At 34.8% G+C, this 27058-nt stretch overlaps 1 protein-coding gene across 6 annotated transcripts in view; it reads left to right on the forward strand.

Moving 5' to 3' along the window:
* TUSC3 (tumor suppressor candidate 3) overlaps positions 1 to 27058 on the forward strand; it is a 303958-nt gene that overhangs the window by 105500 nt on the left and 171400 nt on the right. For all 6 annotated transcript variants that reach the window (XM_064368759.1, XM_064368757.1, XM_064368758.1 and 3 more), the window contains exons 4-6: positions 657 to 797; positions 5604 to 5744; positions 19793 to 19882. In XM_064368759.1, coding sequence (XP_064224829.1) covers positions 657 to 797; positions 5604 to 5744; positions 19793 to 19882 — 372 coding nt within the window. The remainder of the gene's footprint in view (positions 1 to 656; positions 798 to 5603; positions 5745 to 19792; positions 19883 to 27058) is intronic.

Here is a 27058-nt window from a genome sequence, read left to right on the forward strand (position 1 = left end):
GAATATTTTTGAAATATAGCCAATTTAAGACAGTTGAGTTAATAGAGAAGTTGAGCAGAAAAAAACTATTATTGAGAATTTCTTCTGCATTCTCTGGTAAATTTAACTTGTGTAGAGCAGAAATGTTGGTTTCTCTTTCACAGTCATCATCATTACAAAAAAGTAAAGGCTTTACATTTCTAATAGGGAATTCAGTTTACTTACAACTTGTTTGAAATTAATTCCATGTTTATTTTTTAAATCAAATTCCAGTACTTTTTAAAAATAACTGCTTAAGAAGTGAAATAATTCATGTACTGCCAAATTGCTATGTTTCTGCTTTGCACTTTCAGTCTCTTTTTTTTACCCTAACTGTAGAATTCAAGAAAGAAAATGAATGAAATGATTAATAAAATATAGAGAATATAATGGATAACATGAATGATGTATGTTAAATGTGAGAATTAAGAGAACTTAGTCAAATTTACAAGTTTTTTTTCCATCCAGTAGTGCATTAAGATAAATAAAGACAAATTTACCTCTGGAAAACCACTTGGATTTCATAGTAAATGCTGTTTTCCCCAAATTTCTACAGAGAAAAGTGTAAAATGTTGGATTAATGATATATATTGTGGGAATGATACTATATTTAGTAATTTTTATCTCATGTTTTACAGCTCAACATGAACTCTGCTCCTACATTCATGCATTTTCCTCCAAAAGGCAGACCTAAGAGAGCTGATACTTTTGACCTCCAAAGAATTGGATTTGCAGCTGAACAACTAGCAAAGTGGATTGCTGACAGAACAGATGTTCATGTATGTTTTTATTCTCCACAGTTTTAACGATAGGCTGGTTAGTTTGGTTTTTTGGAGCATTTTAATAAGGCCACAGTATTTTTAAATTTCTCTATGGTTATTTCTCCTTGCATAGAGAAAACTGTGTTCAATCAATGCAAATACATTGAACTTTGACTGTTAGGTAAATTCAGATGGTTTTTAAAATAATGGTTCATTGATATTTTAAAAGCCATTAAAAACCACAGGATTTTAGCACAATGTAATTTCAGAGGCTAAAAAATATATTTTCAATGGTTCAGTGGTAGTAATCAAGGAAATTCTAATTAAAAAGCAAGATATATAATTTTTATCTATCTTTTTGGCAAACAGAAAAGGTTAATACCCACCTTAAAGCTATGTGGAAAAATATCTACTCATATTTACTGTTTTTGGGTGTAACCATACTAATAGCATGTGCCATGTGTTTATGTAATTTAACTTAACAATTCCACTTCTAGGAATTTAATCTAAGGATGCAATCAAGGATGATTTAAATTTTATCCATAGAAACTTTGAAAATAATACTGGAAAAAATGGAATATAAATCAAATGTCTAAAAATAAGAGAATAATTAAATATACTATATCATAGCCAAAAAATGATTTGCAAGAATATTTTACCTAGAATGAAGCTCAAGGTATAAAAAGTTTAAAAGTAGGTTAGAAAAATAGTATTAGTTGATAGTATGATCTATTAGTTTGTTATAAAGTGTAACTGTGAGTATAGATAGATATAGACAGTTTATTATGGGAAGAAGTGAACCAAAATGTTGATGGTAGTTAATACTTAATTGGAGGTTTTATGGCCATTTTTTTATCTCTGCTCACAACTATTTTCAACAGTAAACAATTGGAACCAGTTATTTAAAAAAAAAAAAAAGTTCATGGTGGCGGTAATACAGAAGCATTACTTTTTACCACAAGATATAAAAACGTTTCTGAGTCAAGGTGGTAATCTCCCATATGGTACCACTGTCATTGTAAAGTTACATCATTGGTTTTAATGACATTTTGGTGACTAAATTTACTTCCTGATGCTTGGCATTTTTAAATGATTTGGCAAATATTTTGCTATGCAGTGCATCATTTAAGTGATGTTAGACATTTAAGAGTAATATTGAAAGGGTACTCTTGTTTCCTTTTAAGAAAATATTAAATTTTAATCAGAAATTATTCTAACCTATCTCCTTAGCAAACTTATTCATTTAGTCGATAGATACACCTTGGGAAAAAAAAAACGATATGTGGAAAGAATTTCTAAAATTTTTTAGAAACGAAGATAATACAGTGCCAATGTATACCCTTTATTCAGGTTCAATTGTTGTTAACATTTCACTCCATTTGCTTTGTGATTGTCATTCTCCTCGATACACCCATGTCTCTTTACCTCTCTCCACACACACAGACACATATGCACAATTTTTTTTTCCTGAAAAAAAAAAAAAAAAATTGAGGTGAATTGCATATTCAAAGAAATAAGCAAAGCATGGTTATCAACTTCACAGATTTACATTTATATAATGCTTTTATTAGAGCTACCACTAACCATATTACAATTTTGTCAAGTGACCTAATATCCTTTATATTTTCCACCTTCAGTACCACCTTGGTCTAGAGTTAGATACTTCATTTAATTGTCCTGTCTTTTAAGCTTCTTTTAATCTGGAATATTTCTATAACCTATCTTTTTTCTTTAAAAACATTGACACTTTGAACAGTATAGTCCTTTGATGCATTATGATCCTCATTTGATCTGCCTCATGTTTGCTCATGATTGACTTCTGCTTATGCATTCTTAAATATAATATTACATAGGTCATGTTCTGATTTAAATCACCTCTATAGGCACGTAGTGTTCATTTGTCCTTCACTGGTGATACGAATTTCAAATATCTGATCAAGATGTTTCCCATTTTTTCACTGTATAATTACTGTTATTTTTGTCCTCCTTCATAATTAATAAGCCGTCTATGTGGAGATACCTTGAGATTATGCAGATATCCTGTTGCTTCAAAATTTTTTTTTAAAGTTAGCATACATTGATGATTCTTGCCTGTCACAGGTTTTACCATTCTGATTACAAAATGATGTTTCTACTTGTAGCTCTTTCTTCATATTTGTAGTGGGCCCTCGGCATTCTCCTGTAAGCAAGAGCCCCCCACTCTATTGATCCATCCATCCATCCTTCCTTCCTTCCATCCATCCATCCATCTATTCATTCATCCATCCTCCCAATTATCTGTCATTGGTATGAACTTATGAATTGTGATTTATATTACAAATAATTTTATATATGTTTTATATTTGCTGTGTATTTTGCATGTTGACATTCTAAAAAAAATCTTTCTGGCTGGGGAGAGTATACCTCTCTTGGGGATAGCCAGTTCTTAAAGATAACAAGCACCAACCAGGAGCAAGTCTTTGATGTGCAGCTAACCAGTCCATAGCCACACTGCCTCTCTCTGGTCCATACACCCTGGGAGACAATATTCCTCTGCCTTTATCATCTCAGGCCAAGTACCAGACAGCTAGAGACCACTCCTGTAGCCCAAAGCCCACCAAAATTATTTAAACTAGTCAATCCTAAAGTGTTTACTCTGCCCTGCCTTGCCTTTCTTATGGAAATTCCCGATGCCTTACACTAAAATTAACTCCAGTTGGATTAAAGATTTAAATATAGACCTAAAACTATAAAAACCCTAGGAGAAAACCTAGGCAAAACCATTCAGGACATAGGCATAGGCAAGGACTTCATGACTAAAACACCAAAAGCATTGGCAACAAAAACCAAAATAGACAAATGGGATCTAATTAAACTCCAGAGCTTCTGTACAGCAGATGAAACAATCATTAAAGTGAACTGGCAACCAACAGAATGGGAAAAAATTTTTGTAATCTACACATCTGACAAAGGGCTAATATTCAGAATCTACAAAGAACTAAAACAGATTTATAAGAAAAAAACAGACCCATTCAAAAGTGGGCAAAGGACATGAACAGATACTTTTCAAAAGAAGACATATATGAGGCCAACAAACATGAAAAAGTACTCATCATCATTGGTCTTTAGAGAAATGCAAATCAAAACCACATTTAGATACCATCTCAAGCCAGTTAGAATTAAAAAATCTGGAGACAACAGATGCTGGAGAGGATGTGGAGAAATAGGAACCCTGATTTCACACTGTTGGTGGGAGTGTAAATTAGTTCAACCATTGTGGAAGACAGTGTGGTGATTCCTTAAGGATCTAGAAATAGAAATTTCATTAGACCCAGCAATCCCATTACTGGGTATATACCCAAAGGATTATAAATCTGTTCTATTATAAAGACACATGCACACGTATGTTGATTGCGGCACTGTTTACAATAGCAGAGACCTGGAACCAACCCAAATGCCCATCAATGATAGACTGGACAAAGAAAATGTGGCACATACGCACTGTGCAATACTATGCAGCCATAAAGAAAAGCTGAGTTTGTCTCCTTTGTAGAGACATGAATGAATCTGGAAACCATCATTCTTGGCAAACTGACACAAGAACAGAAAATCAAACACCGCATGTTCTCACTCATAGGCAGGTGTTCAATAATGAGAACACATGGACACAGGGAGGGGAGCATCACACACTGGGGTCTGTTGGGGGGAGTAGGGGAAGGATAACATGGGGAGAAATGCCAGATATAGGTGATGGGGGATGGCGGTAGCAAACTACCTTGCCTTGTATGTACCTATGCAACAATCCTGCATGATCTGCACATGTACCCGAGAACCTAAAGTACAATAAGAAAAAAAAGGGAGTGGCTTAACTTCCCCTCACTCTTATCTTCTGCTGCCTGATCACCCTGGTGTGTTTCCCATGTGGCCCTGCATGGCATAGCATGCCTCTTGTCTCTAGACAAGAGACCTTGTTTTTATCTGATCTCTTATGTCTTCTCTCATGGCTGCACCTGATTGGTCTCTTGTAAAAGAATACAAGACAGGTTTTTCTTCAGGTGGTTTGTAATTTACTGCTATTTTTAACTGTTTTGGTGTTGAAATTGTTCTAGATTTGACTAATGATAACCTCTTCATGCTGGCCTTTATGTTCTTGTGACATATTTCTATCATTTTTCTTTAAAGTATTTTCTAATTTTTTGACATAATAATTTATTTCAGGTTCATTTTGTATCTCCCTGTCTATTCTGCCGAGCACTCAATTAATCATCTCTTCTAGGAGTCCTGGTTTCTTTTAGTAGGGAATGTTATTGGGACCAAGATCTGTAAACACATTAGAAATCATGAGTTCAGACCATTTGAATCTATTTCTAAAAATAGTCCTCATGCTTTAAAGGACACCATCAATAAAGTAGCCCATAGAATGGGGAAAAATATTTGCAATTAATTTTTCTACAAGATACTTATAGCTAGTGTGTCTATATACATAGATGTATGGGACTCTTGCAACTTAATAATAAAAAGAGAAAACCCAATTAAAAATGGGCAAAGGATCTGAATGGGCATTTCTGCAAGGAAAATATAGAAATAGCCAATAAGCACATGAAAAGATGCTCAGCATTGTTAGTTATCAGAGAAGCGCAGAGTTGTTTTACCTAGCCATTATGTTTTAAGGCATGTATCTTTGACTCATAAAGAGATTGAAAATATTGTTAATGCCACATATGAAACATTGGGTAGCATGTTTCTGAGTTCTTTGTGTTGAAAATTAGGAGGACTAGAATATGATCAAGAGAAAAAATTTGTTATTTTTCTTTCACTTTAAAAATTTCCATTGCATTTTTGCAGATTCGGGTTTTCAGACCACCCAACTACTCTGGTACCATTGCTTTGGCCCTGTTAGTGTCACTTGTTGGAGGTTTGCTTTATTTGAGAAGGAACAACTTGGAGTTCATCTATAACAAGACTGGTTGGGCCATGGTGTCTCTGGTATGTTAATATGTTGTGCTTTTTTTTTTTTGTCCTATTCTTTGTATGATAGTATAAGTTGTATAATATTAACATAATGAGCCAGATTATAACTATAATAGACTGTAATTCAAGTCTGAATGAGAAGTAACTGTTTAGAACTTGGATAATGTAGTTTAAGTTTTCTGTCAGTCAAAACTATGCAATCTTCTTTCTACTTTTCACTACTAAAATGTAATGTCCTTCTGTACTTGGCACAAGTGCTAAATAAATACATGTTGAATACTTCTAAAAATATGATGTTTTGATCAGAATTAATAGCTCAGAGTAATTTGCAGGTGGTTTGGAAATTCAGCAATTTCTGAATTTCTCATTCATCTATTTTCTGACAGCTGTTTCTTGTGTCTCTTCTATGTGACTGATATTTGTTAGATACTGGGGATATAAATTTAAGAAATAGACTGCCTGTGAGAAATGCCTTGTGAGGATACAGACGAATCAACAAATGGAGTAAGTTTATGTGTGCTATGATGGCAATAAGCAACAGAGTATTACAGGAATACATAGAAAGACACCTAACCTAGAGTAAAGGAAAGACAGGCTTCCCAGATTATGACATGAGCTGAATTTTGTAGAACAAAATGAAATTCTAAAGTCGGTAAGGCCAAGTATTCAACATAAGTGAAGCCTGGGATATTCAGAGAACTATAGTTCTGTGTGACTGGAGCAATGATAGATGGCAAGGGAGAAGGGGTCAGAGATGACACTAGAGTTCAACAGTTCCCAACTCACAGCCAATAGCCAAAAATTATTAGGATTTTTATACACATAACAATTTAGGTATAATTGAAAATAAAATCTCCTTCACAATAGGAAGGAAAAATATAAGGTACTTAAAAATAAATCTAGCAAAAATTGTATGTAATATTTATAAATAGAATCTTGAAATTGAGAATAGATACATACACATTATATGTAGATAAATATATATCAGTGTATATCTATTATAGATATGTATTATGTTGTAGTATATACAGAGTGAGACTGTCTCCAAAAAACAAAAATAAAAATGTTATTAAACATACAATGACAATGTATTATAACTATGATGTGTTATATCTATAATAACATAATACGTTGTTTATAGCTAATTGTCTGTTTGTTTCTTTTGCTTTCTTGCAATAGCCCTTCATCCTTTCCATCATGTTTTCACCAAAAAATTAGGGGTCTTGATGACTAAGTTGGAAGTGATAGGGCAAACTGAGAAGCAGCCCAGGCAGGAGTCACCTTGAAGCAATTTCATTTTCTGCAACAATACCTAGAGCTTAGAAATTCAAACAGAACCTCTGTGGCTTTCTAGTAGATAGTCAAAATATAAAGTAAATGTTTGGTCTTTTAAGAGCAAGGGAGACAAGATTTTCTAAAGAGTTTCTGAATATTGTTTTCTCACTTTTGATGAATGAGTTAAAGTGGATTAATTAATTGTACTCTATTTAAAGTAATTGGACACTATGGGTGATCTTAATTACCTTAGTCATTAAGTTCAAAAGTGTTTTGGCTTTTTTCCATGCTAGTTTTCAAGTTGCTTCATTCAGTAAAGCTACCCAGGTTTCTTGGTAAAAATGGCGCTATTTTCAATGTGTCATTGCAAAATTAAAACTTCTTTGGTATTTAACAGTTAATATCTTGTCACTATTTTAGTCTATCAAAAATTAATATAGTTTCATCTCTGAATTATACTCAAATAACAATAACCTACATTATTGTTATTCCTCAAGAAGAGCTCCAGGATTACGGCATTGTAAGCTAGTGATAATTGGCATTACTATTTACTGATCTCTTTCTTCTTTTGGGGTATGCTTCATAACTGTGCAAAGGAATTTATATTGTCCTCATTTGATAAGCAAGGAAACAAAGATTCAGTAAGGTCAACTTGCAAAAGCTTACATAGCTAGAAAGTGCTTGAACTGGGATTTGATCTCATTCGTCTGACTGCAAGTTGTGTATTGTTTACACAAAGCTGGGCTTCTTTTAATCTGGGCACATATCTTATATGTTGGATATTCAACCCAGTAGATACAATGAGCTATCATGACTGCAAATAAATTCATAGAACAACATTTCTATGATGTATAGATGTTAAATACTTCAGTTGATAATTTTCTTGAAAACCTCTGCTATGTTATACAGATTTATTATTATTATTATTATTATTTGCTGTTTTACTTAGAATCTTTGAAAGCGAATTAACCTGGCATGGCAGAAGATATTCTAAGATATCTTGGCAGATACGCCTGCTCCCCTATCACAGCCTTTTAGAAGTCAGTAACAGGCTGCAGAGAACAGACATATTTTCAAACAATGTGTTTTAAAACACCACACTTTATGAATATTAATATAAATAAATAAAATATTAATCAACTCTTGTAATACTTTCCAGCCTCTCTTCTAGTTTTCTTATTAATACAGAAATACTTTTGTTTGATGGCCTTTGGAAACTCTTTAAATCACTTAAACAATCAGATTAAATATATAATTTGAGTCTTCTTTACCATTGCCTTCCTGATACCACCACTTGATTGTTGCTTATAAATTGAAAAGCTGAAATTGTTCATATCAAATTTTTCTTATCCTATTATGAGATTTCCTTAGAAAGTTAAGAGATTGTTCAAAATGCTGACCTATTCATTCAAATTCTCAATCATTTGTCTATTTAAAATAATGAATAACTCATTTTTCTTTGAAAGTAAAGAAAAAAATATGTATTTTTAAATTTGCCAAAATATTGTCATCTGACTTACGCAAACTCTCATGAAAGCCTTTGATTGCACAGTAAAAGGAAAGCTCTTAAAATAAAACAGTAATGAACTATTTAAGAGTAGATAGCTTCCATAGAACAAAAAGAATATGTACAAAAGGGAGGAAAATGAATGAGAGAAATATCTGGTACAGAATCTCTAGCCCCATGCTGACTTTTTAGTAAAGAACAACTCTAGGTGCATTTAGCGGTTGTGTCTTTTTATCATTGAACCTATACAAAAGTACTTCCAAGGAGAATTATTTAGTATTATGAACACTTAGTTCTGGGTAGACTGTATTCTAAGGCTGGTATTTTTTTTTTCTTTTTTTTACTGTAGTATTAATTTTATTGTATGTAACTTAAAGGTAGGGTAAGAATGAAGTGTATGCTGGGGGAGAGGAAGTTATCATGTGCTGTAGGGTGTAGGATAGAGACAGGTTGCAATTTCTTGACACAGGAAGTAATAACATGCAAATATTAAAACATACATATATGTTAGAGCTTCCTGGTTCTGAGTTTTAAAAAAGAGCTAAAGGTATTCATAAGTAAATCTTCCTGGTCTCATACTTCCTAAAGGTGGAAAAATTTTTGTTAACTACTATTTCTAGATCCTGATGATTGTTCATAGAACAGAATATGTATCATTGACTGGTTCTGGTTTCACTCGTTTCTGCCTTCTCTCACCCCCTAAATATGGAAGATGGTGGACAATAAGCATACACATTACTTGCTTTATGATGAATTTAAAGTAGAATGATTGATAAAAATATTGAAATACACTAGTACATAATTTCAGAGTGTAGCAAAGATACGTAGTTTATGGTCTTGAGAAAACAATATTGACTTGGAAACAAAATGAGTTAAAATAGTATGTTTTGTAGCCCATAATGAAGCTCTTCATAACAAACTATTCATAGGTGACTGTCATTTCAAGCCAGAAAATAGTAGTAGTATGAGTAGCAACATTCATTTCAAACACAAAGGAAAATGTCCTGAGGTTATGCACTTAAAAGCATTAAAGATAAAGCATCATTAAAATCATCTAATAACCCAACCTTATAATCACAGTAAATCACAGTAGGATAGAAGTTGTTTTCTGCTTTCTAATACTATCTGTATTGTAGGATGACTCCTATACATCCTCCTATTTTTTTTGCCCCAAATTATGTCATTTTAATTATTTAAATTCTTTGCAGATCTTCAAATTGGAAATTAGTGTACATTACTATACAATGTTCACATTCGTGGAAGGTGCTTTGGCATGTACACATTGTGATTTATCAATATAAATTTATTTCTTGTGACCAGAGCTACCAATGGCTCTGAGTTCAAATGGGGTAGAAAAGGGTCTTTTTTCTTTCAAATTTATTTGAATGAAATTATATAACTTTTGATATATACAAATAATCTTTATAGTGTTCTCTTTAAAAATGAGAAGGAAATAATTGCTAATAATATTTTTTTCCAATGAAGTAACTTGTTTTTGGATGACCCCAGACAGTTTTGCTCATCAGGCAACTGTGCCATTTGGGCATTTGAAGTTAGGTATGGTATTTGCAAACAGGTATTTCTATGAGCAGCCATTTGTATAAAGAGTTAGGAAAACAGAATTTTAAAATGAATTCATAAATTTTTAGAATATACTTAATATATCTAATTCTTAATTTTCTGTAGTAAGAGGAAGCAGTGCCCTTAGTAACTCAAAGAACATTTTTAAACTATTCATATATGGATAGATATTTGAATTTGAATGTTGTTGGCTGAGTTTCTGCTTATCTTATTATAAAGTCACAATTAAATAAGCCTCACTGTGAAGTTTCCATACATGAATCTACTACACTTCATGCACGGCTAATCTTCTTAATCTAACTCTATAGTGCTTTTAAATACTTGTTGAAATTGTTTTCCTCAATGCATATTTCCTTTCCATAGAATTGAAGACTTTGTCTTAGGAAGCTTTTTTTGTTGTTGTTTCTGAAATGACCATAAAGATACTTCTCATCTTTTATTTCTTTCCTTTTTTTTTTTTTTTTGACAAATGCAGTATAGGATTGACTACAAATGGAAGAAATAATGATAGTATTTCTGTATAGCACTGAAACCAAGTTTTAAAAAATTGACCATAAATTATTCACTTGTGAATAGTAGAAGTGTGTAGAGTGTAAATTCCCTGACATGCATGTCTGTTCTTACTCTGCCAATTTATACCACCTGTTTATTAAGTAATGTCATTAAATTACTTATAACTTAATAACATTTTTATATTTGAAAAACATGGAATATACAGAGATTGTTTAAAATGTATTTCGAATATTACATATTTTCTGTGTAGTTAGCATTAAAATTTTCAGTTTCACTAACGGCTTATTTTAATATTCAGCTGATTAAGATACCTTCAAATTAACTTGTGGTGTTATTTAAATTTCATATATTTTCAGAAGAAAATGAGAACTTTTGATTTTCAAAACTATATCCAATATATAGTGGACATCTATGAAATAATTATGAACCCAAAGAAGCATATAATGATTATTTTTCTTTTTTTAAATACAGTGTGAAATGTTTTTCCCAAATTTTCCAAATCAAATCTCTCATCAAAGTTCGTTGCATAGAATAGCTAAAAGCAAAGTTGCTGTACTTGAAATGGTTGTGAACATCTTGACCCTTTGGAAAACTGTAGGATCTGAGCAGTTTGTTTTGAAAAACAAGGAAAATAGACACTTAGAAGAGGATGTGTTGGGCCATTGGTGTTCTCAGCTCACCACAAGGATATAACCTCTAGATATGAGAAAGATATAATGTGATTTTGTTCATTCATATTTATTGAATGCTTGCCTGTTAAATAAATGTGGAAAGTTAAGTGTTCTCCCACTACAATGAGGTGTAAGGATTGGTATCTGCTTTGTACATGTAGCCATAGCATTTAGAATTGTGGCTGGCATGTAGAAAGTGTTCAATAAATATTTGTTGAATGAGTAAAAGTTACATGAATAAATAGGTTTACGGGAATTTTAAAACATGAGGTTTTTTTTTTTCACTGTTATTTATAGCATTGTAGGTCATGATTGAGACTAGTACTTTTTTTTTCTAGAAATCTCATATATTGATGATTCTTAGAATACTGATGCTGTGTGTCAGTGCATTTACCTTTTCTATGTTTGTTCATGTTTATTCTTTATTGACCATTCAACAAGAATTTGAAAGCTACCATGTGTCAAGATCTATGAAGAACCATGTGGAGACACAAAGATAAGTTAAAAAGACTAGAACATGAGCCCTGCCCTCAGGGACCTTACATGGGTAGTGAGGAAGGTAAATCAGATAGATATATCAGTAGCATACAAATGCTTTGATGAACATCTGTCCCAAATCTTGGTGTCCCAACATGGTATTGTTTATGACTCAAAACACAAATGTAGAAAACAAAATACTTCCCAAAGGACTACCTTTGAAGGTGTTCTTTGAATTAACTGCAACAAATATCTGAGTAGCTTTTTTAGTCTTGCTCTTTTCAGGATTATTGTCTAGTGTCACTTAAGAACCTTTTCTGATACTGTATGAAACTTTAGACACCCAAGTGTCAGATTCTGTGGAGAAACAAAAAAATTAAGCAGAGTTTTCGGTATAAACTTCACAAGTCTCAAGTCTCGGGACGTACGCTGGTGGTAAATGGATAAAATGTCCAAGTGGAAAGCTTCTAAAAAGAAGAATAGAATATTTTGCAGTCTTGTGAATTAGAAATTACAATTTGCGATGCACTGGACTCTTACTTGAAAATTTTCTGTGGCTAGCATCAAATACAGACAGAGCTTTGCCAAGGCCATAATCTAGCCATGGCTCACTGCATTCCCCAATTGGATTAGGGTGATTACACATCACTATTAAGATTGACAATATCAAGTAAATTGAACAACTTTAAACCAGCCAAAAAAACCAACACAAGAAGAATGACCAAGTCTGCATACTCCAGTATGGATTGAATCTATTGCTAAAGCAGTTGAATCCATTGCTAAAATCTTTATTTCATGATGACTAACTCTTCTTAAGCATTTGAGAAGACATAGTACTAATCTTATGTAAACTTCTCTATGAATAAAAAAAGGAAATGCCTCTATTTTCTGAAGCAAGAATAACTTTGATTCTAATATCTGACAGGGACATTTTAAAATAGAAAAATGTTAAGCCAGTCTTTCTCATAGATATAGATGCATTTATTCTGAAGAAAACACTGGAAATTTGAGATAGTAAGAAATAAAAATGGTAATACATTGTCAAGTTATTTCACTAATACAAGGATGGTTTACTATGTGAAAATTATCAGTGTAATTCTCTATGCTAATAGTTAAAAAAATTATCTTTGATATGTGTATATATAAGCATTTGATAGGTTCACTGCTTATTTGGGAATAAGAAAAAAAGAAAACAAAATAGAAGGGAATTTCCTTAATCTGATTAAAAAACATACAGTAAACATCGTATTTTGCAACTTACTGAAATTCCTGAGGTAAGGAATAACACAAGATGCTTGTTCTTGAATATTTTATTGGGATCCTGAGCCGGGCATTAAGACCAAAACAAAAAACTTACACACATCCCAGTAAAAATAAAATTGCCCTCATTAGCAGGTGATTTGATTGTGTAGATAGAAAAAAAATTAGACCTAATTGGTAAATTCAGTAAGGTTGATGAGTACACAGTAAATCATAATGATTCATATCATAATCACAAAAAAAAAGTTTAAAAAGTCTGTTGTCACATCATCAAAAAAATTCTTGAATCAATCTCATAAAAGGTATGCACACTGACAGCTGAAAATGTTATTCACATAAATATATTTTTTTTTTTGACAGAGTTTTGCTCTAGTTGCCCAGGCTCCCGAGTAGCTGGGATTACAGGTGCGTACCACCACACCTGGCTAATTTTGTTTTTTTTAAGTAGAGACAGGGTTTCTCCTTGTTGGTCAGGTTGATCTTGAAATCCCAATTTCAGGTGATCCATCCGCCTCGGCCTCCCAAAGTGCTTGGATTACAGGCGTGAGCCACTGTGCCCGGCCTCAAATCAAATTTTTTTAAAATTTAAATGGCAAGTTAACCTGTTCATAAATTGGTAGACTCAATATTGTAAAGATATCCACCTTGACCTTGAGCAAAATTTGTGCATATTTTTTTGTGTTGAAATGGACAGGGAGATTTTAGCAGAGGGTAATGAATAGAATAGTTGAAACAGTATTAAAGAAGAGTAATGCTGGAGAATTTACACTTAAGATATCAACATTTATTATAGATCTTTAATATTTAAGCCTTCATAGTATTCATTTCACAAAAAGACATATGGAACAGCATCTATAGTCCAGTAGCATACTCAGGCTTATAAAATCACTTGATTTGTAACCAAAGTGGCCTTGGAATGCAGGGAGTAAGTATGGCATTTTTGATAAATATTGCTGGACCAACTGGATATCCACATGGGAAAAAGGTGAATTTCAACTTTTACCTCCCACCATATACAAAAAATTAACTCGAGGAATCGTGAATCTAAATGTAAAATGTAAACATTTGCACTTTTAGAAGAGAGCATGGATATGTATCTCCATGATTGGTGGTTGGGCAAGGATTTCTTAAAACAGAACTTAAGAACTGATAACCATAATAGAAGAAATAATTGATAAACTGAACTACATTAAAATGAAGAACTTCTGTTTGTCAAAAATCACCATTAATAAGATGAAAAGAAAGACAAGGCTCATGTTTCGTAAGGACTATTTGCTATGTATATATTTAACAAAGAACTTGTATCCAGAAATATAAAGAACCTTGATAAAACAATAAGAAAAAGACAACCAAATTTTAAGAGGGGTAAATTACTTGCTGGGCACTTTACAGAAATGTCCAAATTTCACTAAACATATGAAAAGTTATTCAACCTTATTAATCAAGGAAATGCAAAATAAAATGACAGTGTGACACTATGATACCTTTACCAGAAGATCTGGAATGAGCACACACAGCCACACAGCTAATACCAATTATTGGTAAAAGTGTATATCAACTGCTTTTTGGAATGTAAATATAAAAAAGCTAATACCAATTACTGGTAAAACTATGTATCATGTACTATTTGGAATATAAATTTCATTCAACCTCCTGAGAAATGTGTTTGGTTCTATCTACTAAAACTGAGTATTTACATACCCTTTGATATATAATTTTCAAGAAAATGTTTCTTACCTTGGGAAGGTTATGTAGATTATGATTAGGAAGAGACACGAGAGCTCCTGTCTTTCTGATAGTGTTCATTTGCTCGATTTCCAATGGTAGTTGCAAGGATGTGTTTATTTTGTGAAAATTAATCTAGCTATAACTGTATGAATTATGCCCTTTTTCTATGAATATAATTAAATAAAAAATTAAAGTCAAATTAATTGCAAAATTAAAACTTCCAGATTGCTGAAAGTAATGAAATGGTGACATTTCTGTTGTTACAACCAAAAAAGGATACATCAGTTAGGAGAATTTTTATAAACTTGAAACCTAGGCTATTTTGCATTTTAGAAGTGCATGTTACTCAGTGTTTTGTTGTTTCTTATGAAAAGTGCCAGAGCTATATGAGTAAATACATCTGTCACTACTTCAAATGATTCTGTGTATTATTCTAGGTTTGAACCTGCTTTTGTTTTATTAAACCATTTCGTGGAATCTTGAGTAAATCATGTATTAGGATGAGTTTTTTAAACTTGTGACATACCATAAGTAGTATTGCTACTGCTCTTATCTCTTTTCCTCCCTGTAGAATGTAAGCTCCTTAGTGACAGATTTCTACCTCATATTTTTGTTCATTGCTTTATCCCCAGCTTCTAAATCAGTTCTTAAATATATAGTATGCTCTTGGTGAATAAATCTTGAATGAATAAATGAGAAATATTTTTTATGTCAGGGCACATGTCACTTATTCAGGATTTCCAGCTGAGGATGGGAAGCATCTTTATCTTACTCATTCTTAAATCTGTAGTGTCCAGTAACATACCTGGTGTACAGCAGTGCTCCAGTAAGTAATTGTTAAATGAATAAACTGGAAGGGTTCCCTAGAGAACCATTTAAGGGCCATGAGTTAACCCTGGTTTAGTAAAAGGTTGACTGGGTTGACACAGCATTAACGAGATGTAGATGCAGGCATTACCATCCTGGATGTAGGAGGAAGCAAGAAGAGTGATCTGAATGGAGGGTGCAGTGCCAGTTAAGGAGTGATGGGACATGGTGCCATTTAGGAGTATGGGAGCAAATTGTGGAGGGCTTTGGAGTAATAATATTCACTGAGCTTGTGTTGTGTATTGTGTGCACTATTTAAGTGCGCTACATGAATTAACCTTGTTAAAACCCCTGCAGTTTAGAAAGATGGATACCAGTATTATCCTAGTGTTACAGATAGGAAACAGGCCCAAAGCAATGAACTTGCTCAAGGTTGCACAGGTGCTGAATATACACCTGCAACTCGAGTATTACAGTTTACAAACCTCCATTCTCAACTGTTACAATCAAGTTCTAGGCAAGGCACTTTAAACATACTAGTGGTCTGTCTTAAGAACATGGAATGTTCTTGGGTAGCTACTACTGTTTGTGAATATCTTAGTTGGTTAAATATTTTCATAGCCAAAACAAGTGAGACTTTTTAGATTGTCTCTCTCTCTTACCTTCTCTCTCTCCTGTCTCTCCCCTCTCTTTCTCTCTCCCCTTTGTCTCCCGCTCCCCTCTCTCTCACTCCTCTCTCCCCCCCTCTGCCTCTCTTCTGTCACTCTCCTCTCTTTCCCCACCCTCTCCCCACCCCTCGCCTCTCTCTGTTTCCCTCTCTTTCTGTCTCCCTGCCCCCCCGCCATGCCCGCCCTCGAAAGATGTACATGCTGGAGTGCAGTGGCATGATTTTGGCTCACTACAACCTTCACCTCCTGGGCTCAGGTAGTTCTCCTACCTCATCCTCGGACTACAGGTGCATGCTACCATGCCCGACTAATTTTTGTATTTTTTTTATGGAGGCGGGGTTTTGCCATGTTAGCCTGGCTGGTCTCAAACTCCTGGGTTCAAGTGATCCTCTTGCCTCAGCCTCCCATAGTGCTGGAATTACAGGTGTGAGCCGCCACGCTTAGCCAGTATACCTGCTTTCTTCATTTTCTTTCTAAGTCTCTGACTTCTGTGTCTCAGAGTCCTGGGCAGCTGTTCATGAACCAGCTGATGGGATTCTTTCCTATGCTTTCTTTTCTTCTCTCACCCTACCTGCTGTTCTAGAACAATTTCATCCATTCCTATGACTATAGTAACAACTATGTGCTCACAATTCCCAAATCGATAGCTTTTTCTTAGATGTCATTTATTAAGCATGTGTAAGTGTCTTGTAGAAGTCTCACTATCCAACAGTTTTTTGAAGTGAATGTTTTGTAAGCACATTAGAGTCAGTCCTTTTGAAAAGGAACTCCAAATCTGTGTTACCTGCTTACCTTTCACCCTTATTTGCTTCTGTCACTCTATATCTCATTGGGCCATAATACTCTGCTACTCCAGTCATAAGTCACAAACAGTGGGGTTAGTTTTGATTCTCTTTTTTTCTGTCATATTACTCAATCACCAAAACTTAAGGACTCCACCTATTAAATATTTGCTCTATATGTCTACTTCTCTCAATTCTTAACTGTACCATGAAATAGACCATAGTAGTCTCTCATGAGTATTTAGGCATCAGCCTCCAAACTGATTTCTCCAGTCTATTCTCCTTTCTGTAATTAGTGCCATCTTTCTGAGATACATACTTGACCACGTGCTTTTGTCATTCAGTATTGGAATATCGTGGAATCAGTAAAAGGAGGCAAAGAAGGAATGAACATACAGGTAAAGGCAAAACCAGAGATATATAACCATAGTTTCCGTTGCTGGTTTAGTGACAAGGGTTAGGGCATAACAAGATAAAACTGTATATAACCAAGTGTTTATTAAAAACAAAAGGTAATTTGTTTATACTGTAAATGTTTTTGGTCATAAGATGTATCTTTTCCTGGATTTTTTTTTAAATACAGGGTCTTGCTCTGTTGCCCAAGCTGGAATCCAGTGGCATGATCACAGCTCACTGCAGCCTTAACCTCCCACCTCAAATGATCCTCTCACCTCAGCCTCCTCAGTAGCTGAGACTACAGGTGCACACCACCATGCCTGGCTAATTTTTGTAGATACGGGGTTTTGTCATGTTGTCCAGGCTGGTCTCAAACTTTTGAGCTCAAGCGATCCACCTGCCTCAGCCTCCCAAAGTACTGAGATTATAGGCATGAGCCACTGTCCCTGGCCTGCAGTTTTTTTTTAAGGGCTCAAGGTCTTGTTATGTTGCCCAGGCTGGATCTGAAATCCTAGGATCCTCCCATCTCAGTCTTCTGAGTAGCTGAGACTATAGGCACATGCTACTGTGTCTAACTCCTTTTTCTGTATTTTAAAATATGCTCTGCCTAAAACACTGTATCTATAGCATAAATAATCTCAACTTTAAAGTACTCTCAAATTCACTGATAATGATGTTCCTATAAATTAAATATAGACTTTATTTCTCTCACATAACAATTTCAAAATTTTTTTCTTATTTCAAATTTTATTCTTAGACTTCTAGATTACTTCAGATTACTTAATTTGTCCACTTAATTCTTTGACTATGCTTCCCCCCACCCTTTTTTAAAATTTTACTTTAGGTGCATACTATATCTGGCATTTCTCCCCACGTTATCCCTACCCACCCTCCCCCTACACCCACCTCTGTCTGCCGTCTCTCCCCTACCCCCCGCCAACTGCCCCCAGTGTGTGATGCTCCTCTCCCTGAGTCTAAAAGTTCTCATTGTTCAACACCTACCTATGACTGAGAACACGCAGTGTTTGACTTTCTGTTCTTGTGTCAATTAACAATTTCAAATTTTTAATTTATGTTTTTAGATGGTGAATCACTCTCTGTGCTCATTCTGGTCCTGGGCCTAATATTCTAGTGTCTTTACTAAGTTTAACTGAAAATATTTTGTAAAATCTTTACTCAGAAAATATTCCAACCTAGGCTTAGTCTGTAAGTCAAATCTGGCTTTAAACAAGTCTGGGTTAATTTCAGAATTATTCTCAAGAAAGTCAGAAAAGGATTCAGATTAACCCCTCTAAAGCTGTTTTATCATTGTCTGTTGAAACACTTTGGCTCCCAAGCAGAGAACAGAATCTAAATTTATTTTCTAGATTTAGGTATCGTTTCTTATGTGCCCTATCTTCTTCCCTTTTGTATCCCTTTTCCTCCCTTAAAAATGATACCAACCTAGAATATTTAGACCCCCAGTCATGCGTTGCTCATTCTTGCCTTTGGTGTTTTTGTTGTTGTTGTTGTTTGTTTTTTGGTTTTTGGTTTTTTTGGGGGGTACAAATGCCTCTTAGAGCCAGGAAGCTGAAGTAAAGAGTGATTGAGCAAGATATACGACAGCAGGAAGTATGGGTACTGCTTCAACCTAGAGAACACATTTAATCTAAAGGAGTCCCGGTTCATTAATTTCAAAATATTTTGTGATTTAAACAAAAATGTACGGACACCTAAGTTACACTGATTGAAGTGTGACTTCTGGTTTATATATTCTCTCCCACCCTCCCTGTAATGCCTTGGATCTTCAATATTAGTTTTCCAAATACAGCTTTTTCTGATACATCCAGCAGGTATATAATCTCTGAGTTATTCCTGGCTGTGTCTTTTTGTGATTTCTTCCATCTCTAAACATCTTCTGAATTTACTATGTCATACATTTTGCTGAAAGTATTTAGGTACTTGTGGGAATCTAAGTACTATAATCCAAGAATGTAGGCTTTTGGTTATCCAGACTACTAGAAGAATGATGTTTAGAGGATATAGAAGATGATTATCATGTCCATTAAAATATCTCTAAAACATCAAGTGTCTCATCTGTGCTTTTGACTGGCTCAGATGAGCACATAATATCAGATTGTCTGTCACCATGCCAGATGCTTCACATATGTTATCCAATGTAATCATTAACACATTTCTTTAACAGAGCTGGCCTCCCAATTTTGTAGATATGGAATCTGATGCAGGGAGAATAAGTAACTTACTCAAGGTCCTATAGTTAGTAAGTGAAATTTTTTTAAATGGGTGAGGTGATAAATGATTTTTACAAGTTAGTTTCATCATGACCATTGTGTTTTAAAAATGCATTATTCTGGTATTCTCTGGTTTACATATCGAAACATTGTACTCTGTTTTTCAGTGTATAGTCTTTGCTATGACTTCTGGCCAGATGTGGAACCATATCCGTGGACCTCCATATGCTCATAAGAACCCACACAATGGACAGGTGGTAAGTGTACTTTGTAAGCATCAATATTCTGAAGTTTAATACAGCTTAATATAGGAATGAGAAATTATGTTTAGTAGGAAAAGATTGTTTGTCAATCAAAATATATATTCTTTCTCACTACCTGTGTACACATATGTGCGTGCGTGCACACACACACACACACACAATATTACTTTTTTTTAGGATGAGCACTACTTTAGTGTTGATTAAAAAATTAGTGTCTACCATATCAAGTTACATGCATACACTATTTTTTCACGTTTATCTATTGCTATGGCAATACTATGTATCCCCACTACAGGAAATTGGAACAGTTGATATCCAGTGTCCTTCTCATCCATGGTAAATTTAATGTTCTTCAGAAGGGATTAATTAGGACAATGTTAACAACTCTGGCAGTCATTGTATTAGAGTGTTAGGAACTCTTTGCCACAGAATTAAAAGTGAAATTGATATGTTACATTAGTAGCAGAGTTCATGTTAGTAACTGCCACTGAATTCACATAACTGAGTTTGTTGCCTCCTTTTTACATTTGGTGAGTAGGAAATACTGTGATAAATCAACATAGAAACATATTCTCTTTGAGACAATATTAGGATGGTAAAAATTAACAGTTTTTAATTTTTTTCTGTAACTTTTTCTGTTTTTTTTTTAAACGTACATATTTTGAGAGAATAATATAAATGGCATGCCTTCTTGTATCCATCACTAGACTTTTTCAGTTCTTATATTCTTGTTTCATCTATTCTCTCCTATTTTTTTCACCTGCCAATAATAAAATAATTACTATTATTACTATATAATAATCAAGTTGGTCTCATATTCTTGGGAACATTTTCAGATTTCTCCTGTAGATGGAGGACAAGGATATGAAGTCAGAGCTAGCCTCTTTGAATAATTGGTTGCCATAATAAATTAGACATAGTTTTTACAACATGTATATGTTTTTGAAATATGGCATTATTTAGAAAGAACAGTACTTTCAGAAAGTTTTCAATATTCAAAATTCAGTTATACAAAGAAAAATAATTTGAAATAATTTTAGAGCAATAAATTATTCCCTTACCTTTAATTTTTCACACCAACGGTGGCCTCTCAACAAGGCTTTTCCTGACCACACTATTTAAAATTAGCCCTTTTTTCTCTTCCTCCTCCCCAGTCCCCATACTGTCTCTCCCTCTCCTGTTTTATTTTTTCTCCATAGTACTTGTCACCTTACTATGTGTTACATAATTTACTTATGTTATTTTTTCTATCTGCTTTTTGCCATGACCCCAGTAATATATAAGCATCTGAAAGAATGGATTTTATCGATTTTTGTCACTGATAAACTTCTGTTACATAAAGAAGGGCCTGATGCAAATATTTGATCACTGTTGTGTTAACGATAGTTAACATTGTAAATTTAGGAAATCTCATAAATTTTTGATACTGCCTCTTAATATTCTTCTTAGAGTATTCCTTAGGTATAAAACATATTAAGGCATTGTTTTTCATTATTTTTTATGGTTTGTTAAAGTATATAAAAAATTGTTCAACATTCTTACGGAATGTTTTAATATACTGTAATCTTTTTTGGGAGGGTATCAGACTTTTTGTTTGTTTGGTAGAACTTTTATATTAGGTTAGCGGATAGCTGTGCAGGTTTGTTACTTTGGTACATTGCATGATAAAGGTTTGGAGTGTGAATGATCTCATCACCCAAGTACTGAGTATAGAACCAAATTGGTAGTTTTTCAGCCTTTTCCTCCTTCTCCCTCTAATAGCCTGTAGTGTCTATTGTTCACATCTTTATATCTATGTGTATCCAATGTTTAGCTCCTACTTTTAAGTAAGAACGTGCATTACTTGATTTTCTGTTTCTGTTAATGGCCTCCAGCTTCATCCATATTGCTACAGAGGACATGAATTCATTCTTTTTATGGCTATGTAGTATTCCTTGTTGTTGTGTATGTACCACATTTTCTTTATCCACACTATGATAGACACCTCGGTTGATTCCATGTCTTTGCTATTGAGAATAGTGCTACAATGAACATACAAATGCATGTGTCATTTTGGTAGAATAATTTATTTTCCTTTGGCTATATACCCAGCAAAGGGATTGCTGGGTCAAATGGTAATTCTATTTTAAGTTCTTTGAGACATCTCCATACCGTTTTCCATAATAGCTGTACTGATGTACATTCCCACTGGTAGTGTATGTGTTCCCTTTTCTTCACAGCCTTGCCAGCATCTATTATGTTTTGACTTTAAAAAAATAGCCATTCTGACTGGTGTGAGATGGTATCCCATTGTGGATTTAATTTGCATTTTTCTGATGATTAGTGATGTGTGGAGCTTCTTTCCATATATTTGTTCCCGCTGTCTGTCTTCTTTTGAGAAGTGTCTGTTCATGCACTTGCCTACTTTTTAATGGGGTTATTTATTTTCTGATTGTTGATTTGTTTAAGTTGCTTATAGATTCTGGATAATAAACCTTTGTCAGGTACATAGTTTGCGAATGTTTTCTCCCATTCTGTAGGGTGTCTGTTTACTCTGTTGATAGTTGTTTTTTTTTGTTGTTGTTTTGTTTTGTTTTTGCTGTGCCAAAGCTTTTTAGTTTAATTAGGTCCCACTTGTCAATATTTTATTTTGTTTATATTGCTTTTGAGATCTTCATAAATGCTTTGCCAAGCTGGGTTTTTGGTAGTCACATTTGGTAGTTTCTGGATATGTTTTAGACTGTCTCAATTTTCAGGGCAACTATCCACTACTGGCAGTTAGTGATAGAGGCTAGGAATGCTGCTAAACACCTAAAATACAAAGGACAGCCTCCTACACCCAATAAATAGTCCAGCCCCAAATATCAGAGTATTGAAAGTGAGAAGCCTAGGTAACCTTAGATATAATTTTGTCTTCCTAGATATTTTGCACCCAAAAAAACTAACCCATCTAGCATATAATCACAACGAGTGATTTTCTTTTTTCTTAAAAAAAAAAAAGAACATTTGAATAACTGAGATAGCTAGAGCTTAGGGTCATGCGAACCTATATTTAATGTTTAGGATGGTTGTATGTATTGAACATCATCAGCAAATATGATTGGTTTGTAAATGCGTGCTTATTTTTAAAGTTTTTTAAAATTTTAATTTTGTTTTATAGAGTTAGAGTCTCACTCTGTCACCTTGGCAGAGGTGCTATCATAGCTCACCACAGCCTTGAACTCCTGGCTCAAGTGATCCTTGTGTCTCAGTGTCCCAAGTACCTGGGACTCCAGGTGCATGCCACTGTGCCTGGTCTTTTTTTCCCCAAGAGACAGGGTCTCGCTGTGTTGCCCAGGGTGGTCTTGAACTCCTGGACTCAAGCAGTTCTCCTGCCTTGCTGTCCCAAAGTTCTTGGATTATAGTCCTGAGCCACTGTGCCCATCTGCAAGTGGATTTTCTTTACTATGCCTTAGTAAATATGATTTAATCTATGACATTTTATATGCTTAAAAAGAGACATTGATAAGAGAAAGTGAAGACTGTGGCCCATAGAGACATTTTTATGCCTCTGTCCTGAAGTGTGCAGGCAAATAAAAACAAAAAGAAAACAGGGCAGAGTTCTTCTCCAAACTCTACGTCTTACCAGGTCTGTCATTTTGGGGAAGTTGCTTATTCTCTCTGTTCTTCTTCTGTAAAATGAGTTGAATTCTACTTTTCTTACTTTGTTGTTTTTTGGTAGATAAAATCTGATAATAAATGTATACATTTTTTACAGGGCTGAGAATGGCTGTGTCCATGCCCATATCAGCACAGACTTGGTAGACAGCAATCCCATAAAGCAAAGAGGGAAGGCAGTGTCAGACAAAGCCAGGTCCTATGACATGCAGCTACCAGGGCCAAGCCAGCAGTAGGCTCAGTGCAGGGGCAAGAAAGGTTGGGGTAAGATAGGCAGAGAAGCTGGAGGCACCGAGAAGGGTGCCATGGGTGGGAGGAAGAGAAAGAGAAAGACAGAGACAGCCACTGGTCAGAGAGGCCTGGTCGGCATAAGCACTTGTAAAAGTTGAAAACACACTTGTCTTATTTTGAGTTTCTTTCAGAACAGATCCAAAGACAGTGATTGAAGTGAAAGAAGTTCATACTGGAAGTTAAGGAAACATGGGAGGAGAGTGGGAAACAGTCTAGGAAGGAAAGCAGCCAAAAAAGATGTGTTTATACAGTCAGTGTTATGAGCCACTGAAGCTTAATTCTGCTGTGGGATCTCTGGGAGCCTGTGTAGTGGTGGGAGAGCTGAGGTATTTATATGCCAGATCTCATCAGTCATTTGCTGAGTACTATTCTCTTGGCAAACGCATTGGTTCTCCAGCACTGGTGGATTTAATTTGTCAAAGAAAGCCAGCCAGTCAAAGAAATGCAGGTGCTGGTGGTGGAAGTCAGGCTGGAAAACACTAAGGCATTATGACAAAGAAATATGGGCAGTGTACTACTCATAGACCATATTTACTACAACTTATAATAATATGTTAGTTTCTTCTTTTTTAGTAGATTCCAACTGAGAGGAAAAAATCATGAAAAAAAAACACATTTAGTATTGGTTTTATTTCAAGATATGCTCTGGAAAGAAAAGCCACAAATAAAGTCTCATCAATTAAATATTTTATTTTTAAGTCAGTATCATATGTCTTGTAAACAATTCTTCAGAGAAAAGTATAAAAATGTGTGCATATTTAAGAACATCTATCTCTATAAGAAATTTTATCTTTATTTTACATTATTTTTATTGTACTTTAGGTTCTGGGGTACATGTGCAGATCATGTAGGATTGTTGCATAGGTACATACATGGCAAGGTGGTTTGTTGCCTCCATCCCCCCGTCACCTATATCTGGCATTTCTCCCCACATTACCCGTCCCTACCCTCCTCACTCCCTGCCGTCCATCCCCTATCCCCCACTAAGAGATCCCAGTGTGTGATGCTTCCCTCCCTGTGTCCACATGTTCTCATTGTTCAACACCTGCGTATGAGTAAGAACATGCAATGTTTGATTTTCTGTTCTTGTGTCAGTTTGCTGAGAATAATGGTTTCCAGACTGATCCATGTCCCTACAAAGGACATGAACTCTTCATTTTTATGGCTGCAAAGTATTCCATGGTTGTATATGTGCCACATTTTCTTTGTCCTGTCTATCATTGATGGGCATTTGGGTTGGTTCCATGTCTCTGCTATTGTAAACAGTGTCGCAATGTACATACGTGTGCATGTGTCTTTATAATAGAATGATTTATAGTCCTTTGGGTATATACCCAGTAATGGGATTGCTGGGTCAAATGGAATTTCTGTTTATAGATCCTTGAGGAATCACCACACTGTCCCCCACAATGGTTGAACTAATTTGCGCTCCCACCAACAGTGTAAAAGTGTTCCTGTTTCACCACATGCTCTTCAGCACCTGTTGTCTCCAGATTTTTTAATGATCACCATTCTAACCGGCGTGAGATGGTATCTCAGTGTGGTTTTGATTTGCATTTCTCTAATGACCAGTTATGATGAGCATTTTTTCATGTTTATTGGCTTCATATATGTCTTCTTTTGAAAGGTGTCTGTTCATATCCTTTGCTCACTTTTGAATGTATTTGTTTTTTTTTTTCCTTGTAAATCTGTTGTAGTTCTTTGTAGATTCTGGATATTAGCCCCTTGTCAGATGGGTAGATTACAAACATTTTTTCCTGTTCTATTGGTTGCCGGTTCACTCTAATGAATGTTTCTTTTACTATACAGAAGCTCTGGAGTTTAATTAGATTGTATTTGTCTATTTTGGCTTTTGTTGCCATTGCTTCTGTGTTTTAGTCATGAAGTCCTTGCCTGTGCCTATGTCCTTGATGGTTTTGCCTATATTTTCTTCTAGGGTTTTTATGGTGTTAGGTCTTAAATGTTCACATCTTAACAAGTCTTTTTAAAATTTTTAGATTCATGTAATATATGTGTAGGTTATTACAAGAATATATTGTGTGATGCTGAGGATGGAGCATTATTGAGCCCATCACCCAGATAGGAAGTTTTTTAGCTTTTGGACTCTCTCCTTCCTTCCCTCCCTCTTTTTGGAGTCTCTAGCATCTGTTGCTCTAATGTATATGTCTGTATGCACCCAAGGTTTAGCTTCCACTTGTGAGAAGATACAATATTTGGTTTTCCGTTTCTGCATGAAATTATGCCTCCAGCTACATTCATGTTGATTCATAGGACATGATTTTGTTGTTTGTAATGGCTGCATATTAGTCTCTGGTGTATATGTACCACATTTTCTTAATTTAATCCACCGTGGATGAGCACCTAGATTGATTCCGTGTCTTTGCTATTGTGAATAACGCTACAGTGAACATATGAGTACATGTGTTTTTCTGGTAGAACTATTTATTTTCCTTTATGTATACACCCAGTAATGAGATTGGTAGGTAGAGTGGCAGTTCTAATTTTAGTTCCTTGAAAAATCTCCAAACTGTTTTCCATAGTGGCTTAACTAATTTACATTCCCACTAGTGGTGTATAAGCTTTCCCTTTTCTCCATAGCCTTGCAAGCATGCGTTTTTTTGACAGCCATTCTGACTAGTGTGAAATGGTGTCTCATTGTATTTTTGAATTGCATTTCTCTGAGGATTACTGTTTTTTTTTTGGAGACGGAGTCTCGCTCTTGTTACCCAGGCTGGAGTACAATGGCGTGATCTCGGCTCACTGCAACCTCTGCCTCCTGGGTTCAGGCAATTCTCCTGCCTCAGCCTCCTGAGTAGCTGGGATTACAGGCACGCACCACCATGCCCAGCTAGTTTTTTGTATTAGTAGAGACGGGGTTTCACCATGTTGACCAGGATGGTCTCAATCTCTTGACCTCATGATCCACCCGCCTTGGCCTCCCAAAGTGCTGGGATTACAGGCTTGAGCCACCGCGCCCGGCCGATGATTACTGTTGATAAGCATTTTTTCATGTTTTTTGGAAACTTGTAGGTTTTCTTTTGAGAGTGTCAGTTCATATCCTTTGTCCACTTTTTAATGAGGGTTCTTTATTTTTTGCTTGTTCAGTTTAAGTGTATTATAAATTCTGGACATGAGTCATTTATCAGATGCATAGTTTGTATTTTCTTCTGTTGTGTAGGTTATCAGTTTACTCTGTTGATAGTTTCTTTTGCTGTATAGAAGCTCTTAGGTTTACTTAGGTTA

Source organism: Aotus nancymaae, unplaced genomic scaffold, assembly GCF_030222135.1.
Source record: "Aotus nancymaae isolate 86718 unplaced genomic scaffold, 86718_ANA_hifiasm-v0.15.2.pri h1tg000079l, whole genome shotgun sequence".
NCBI classification, from domain to species: Eukaryota; Metazoa; Chordata; class Mammalia; order Primates; family Aotidae; genus Aotus; species Aotus nancymaae.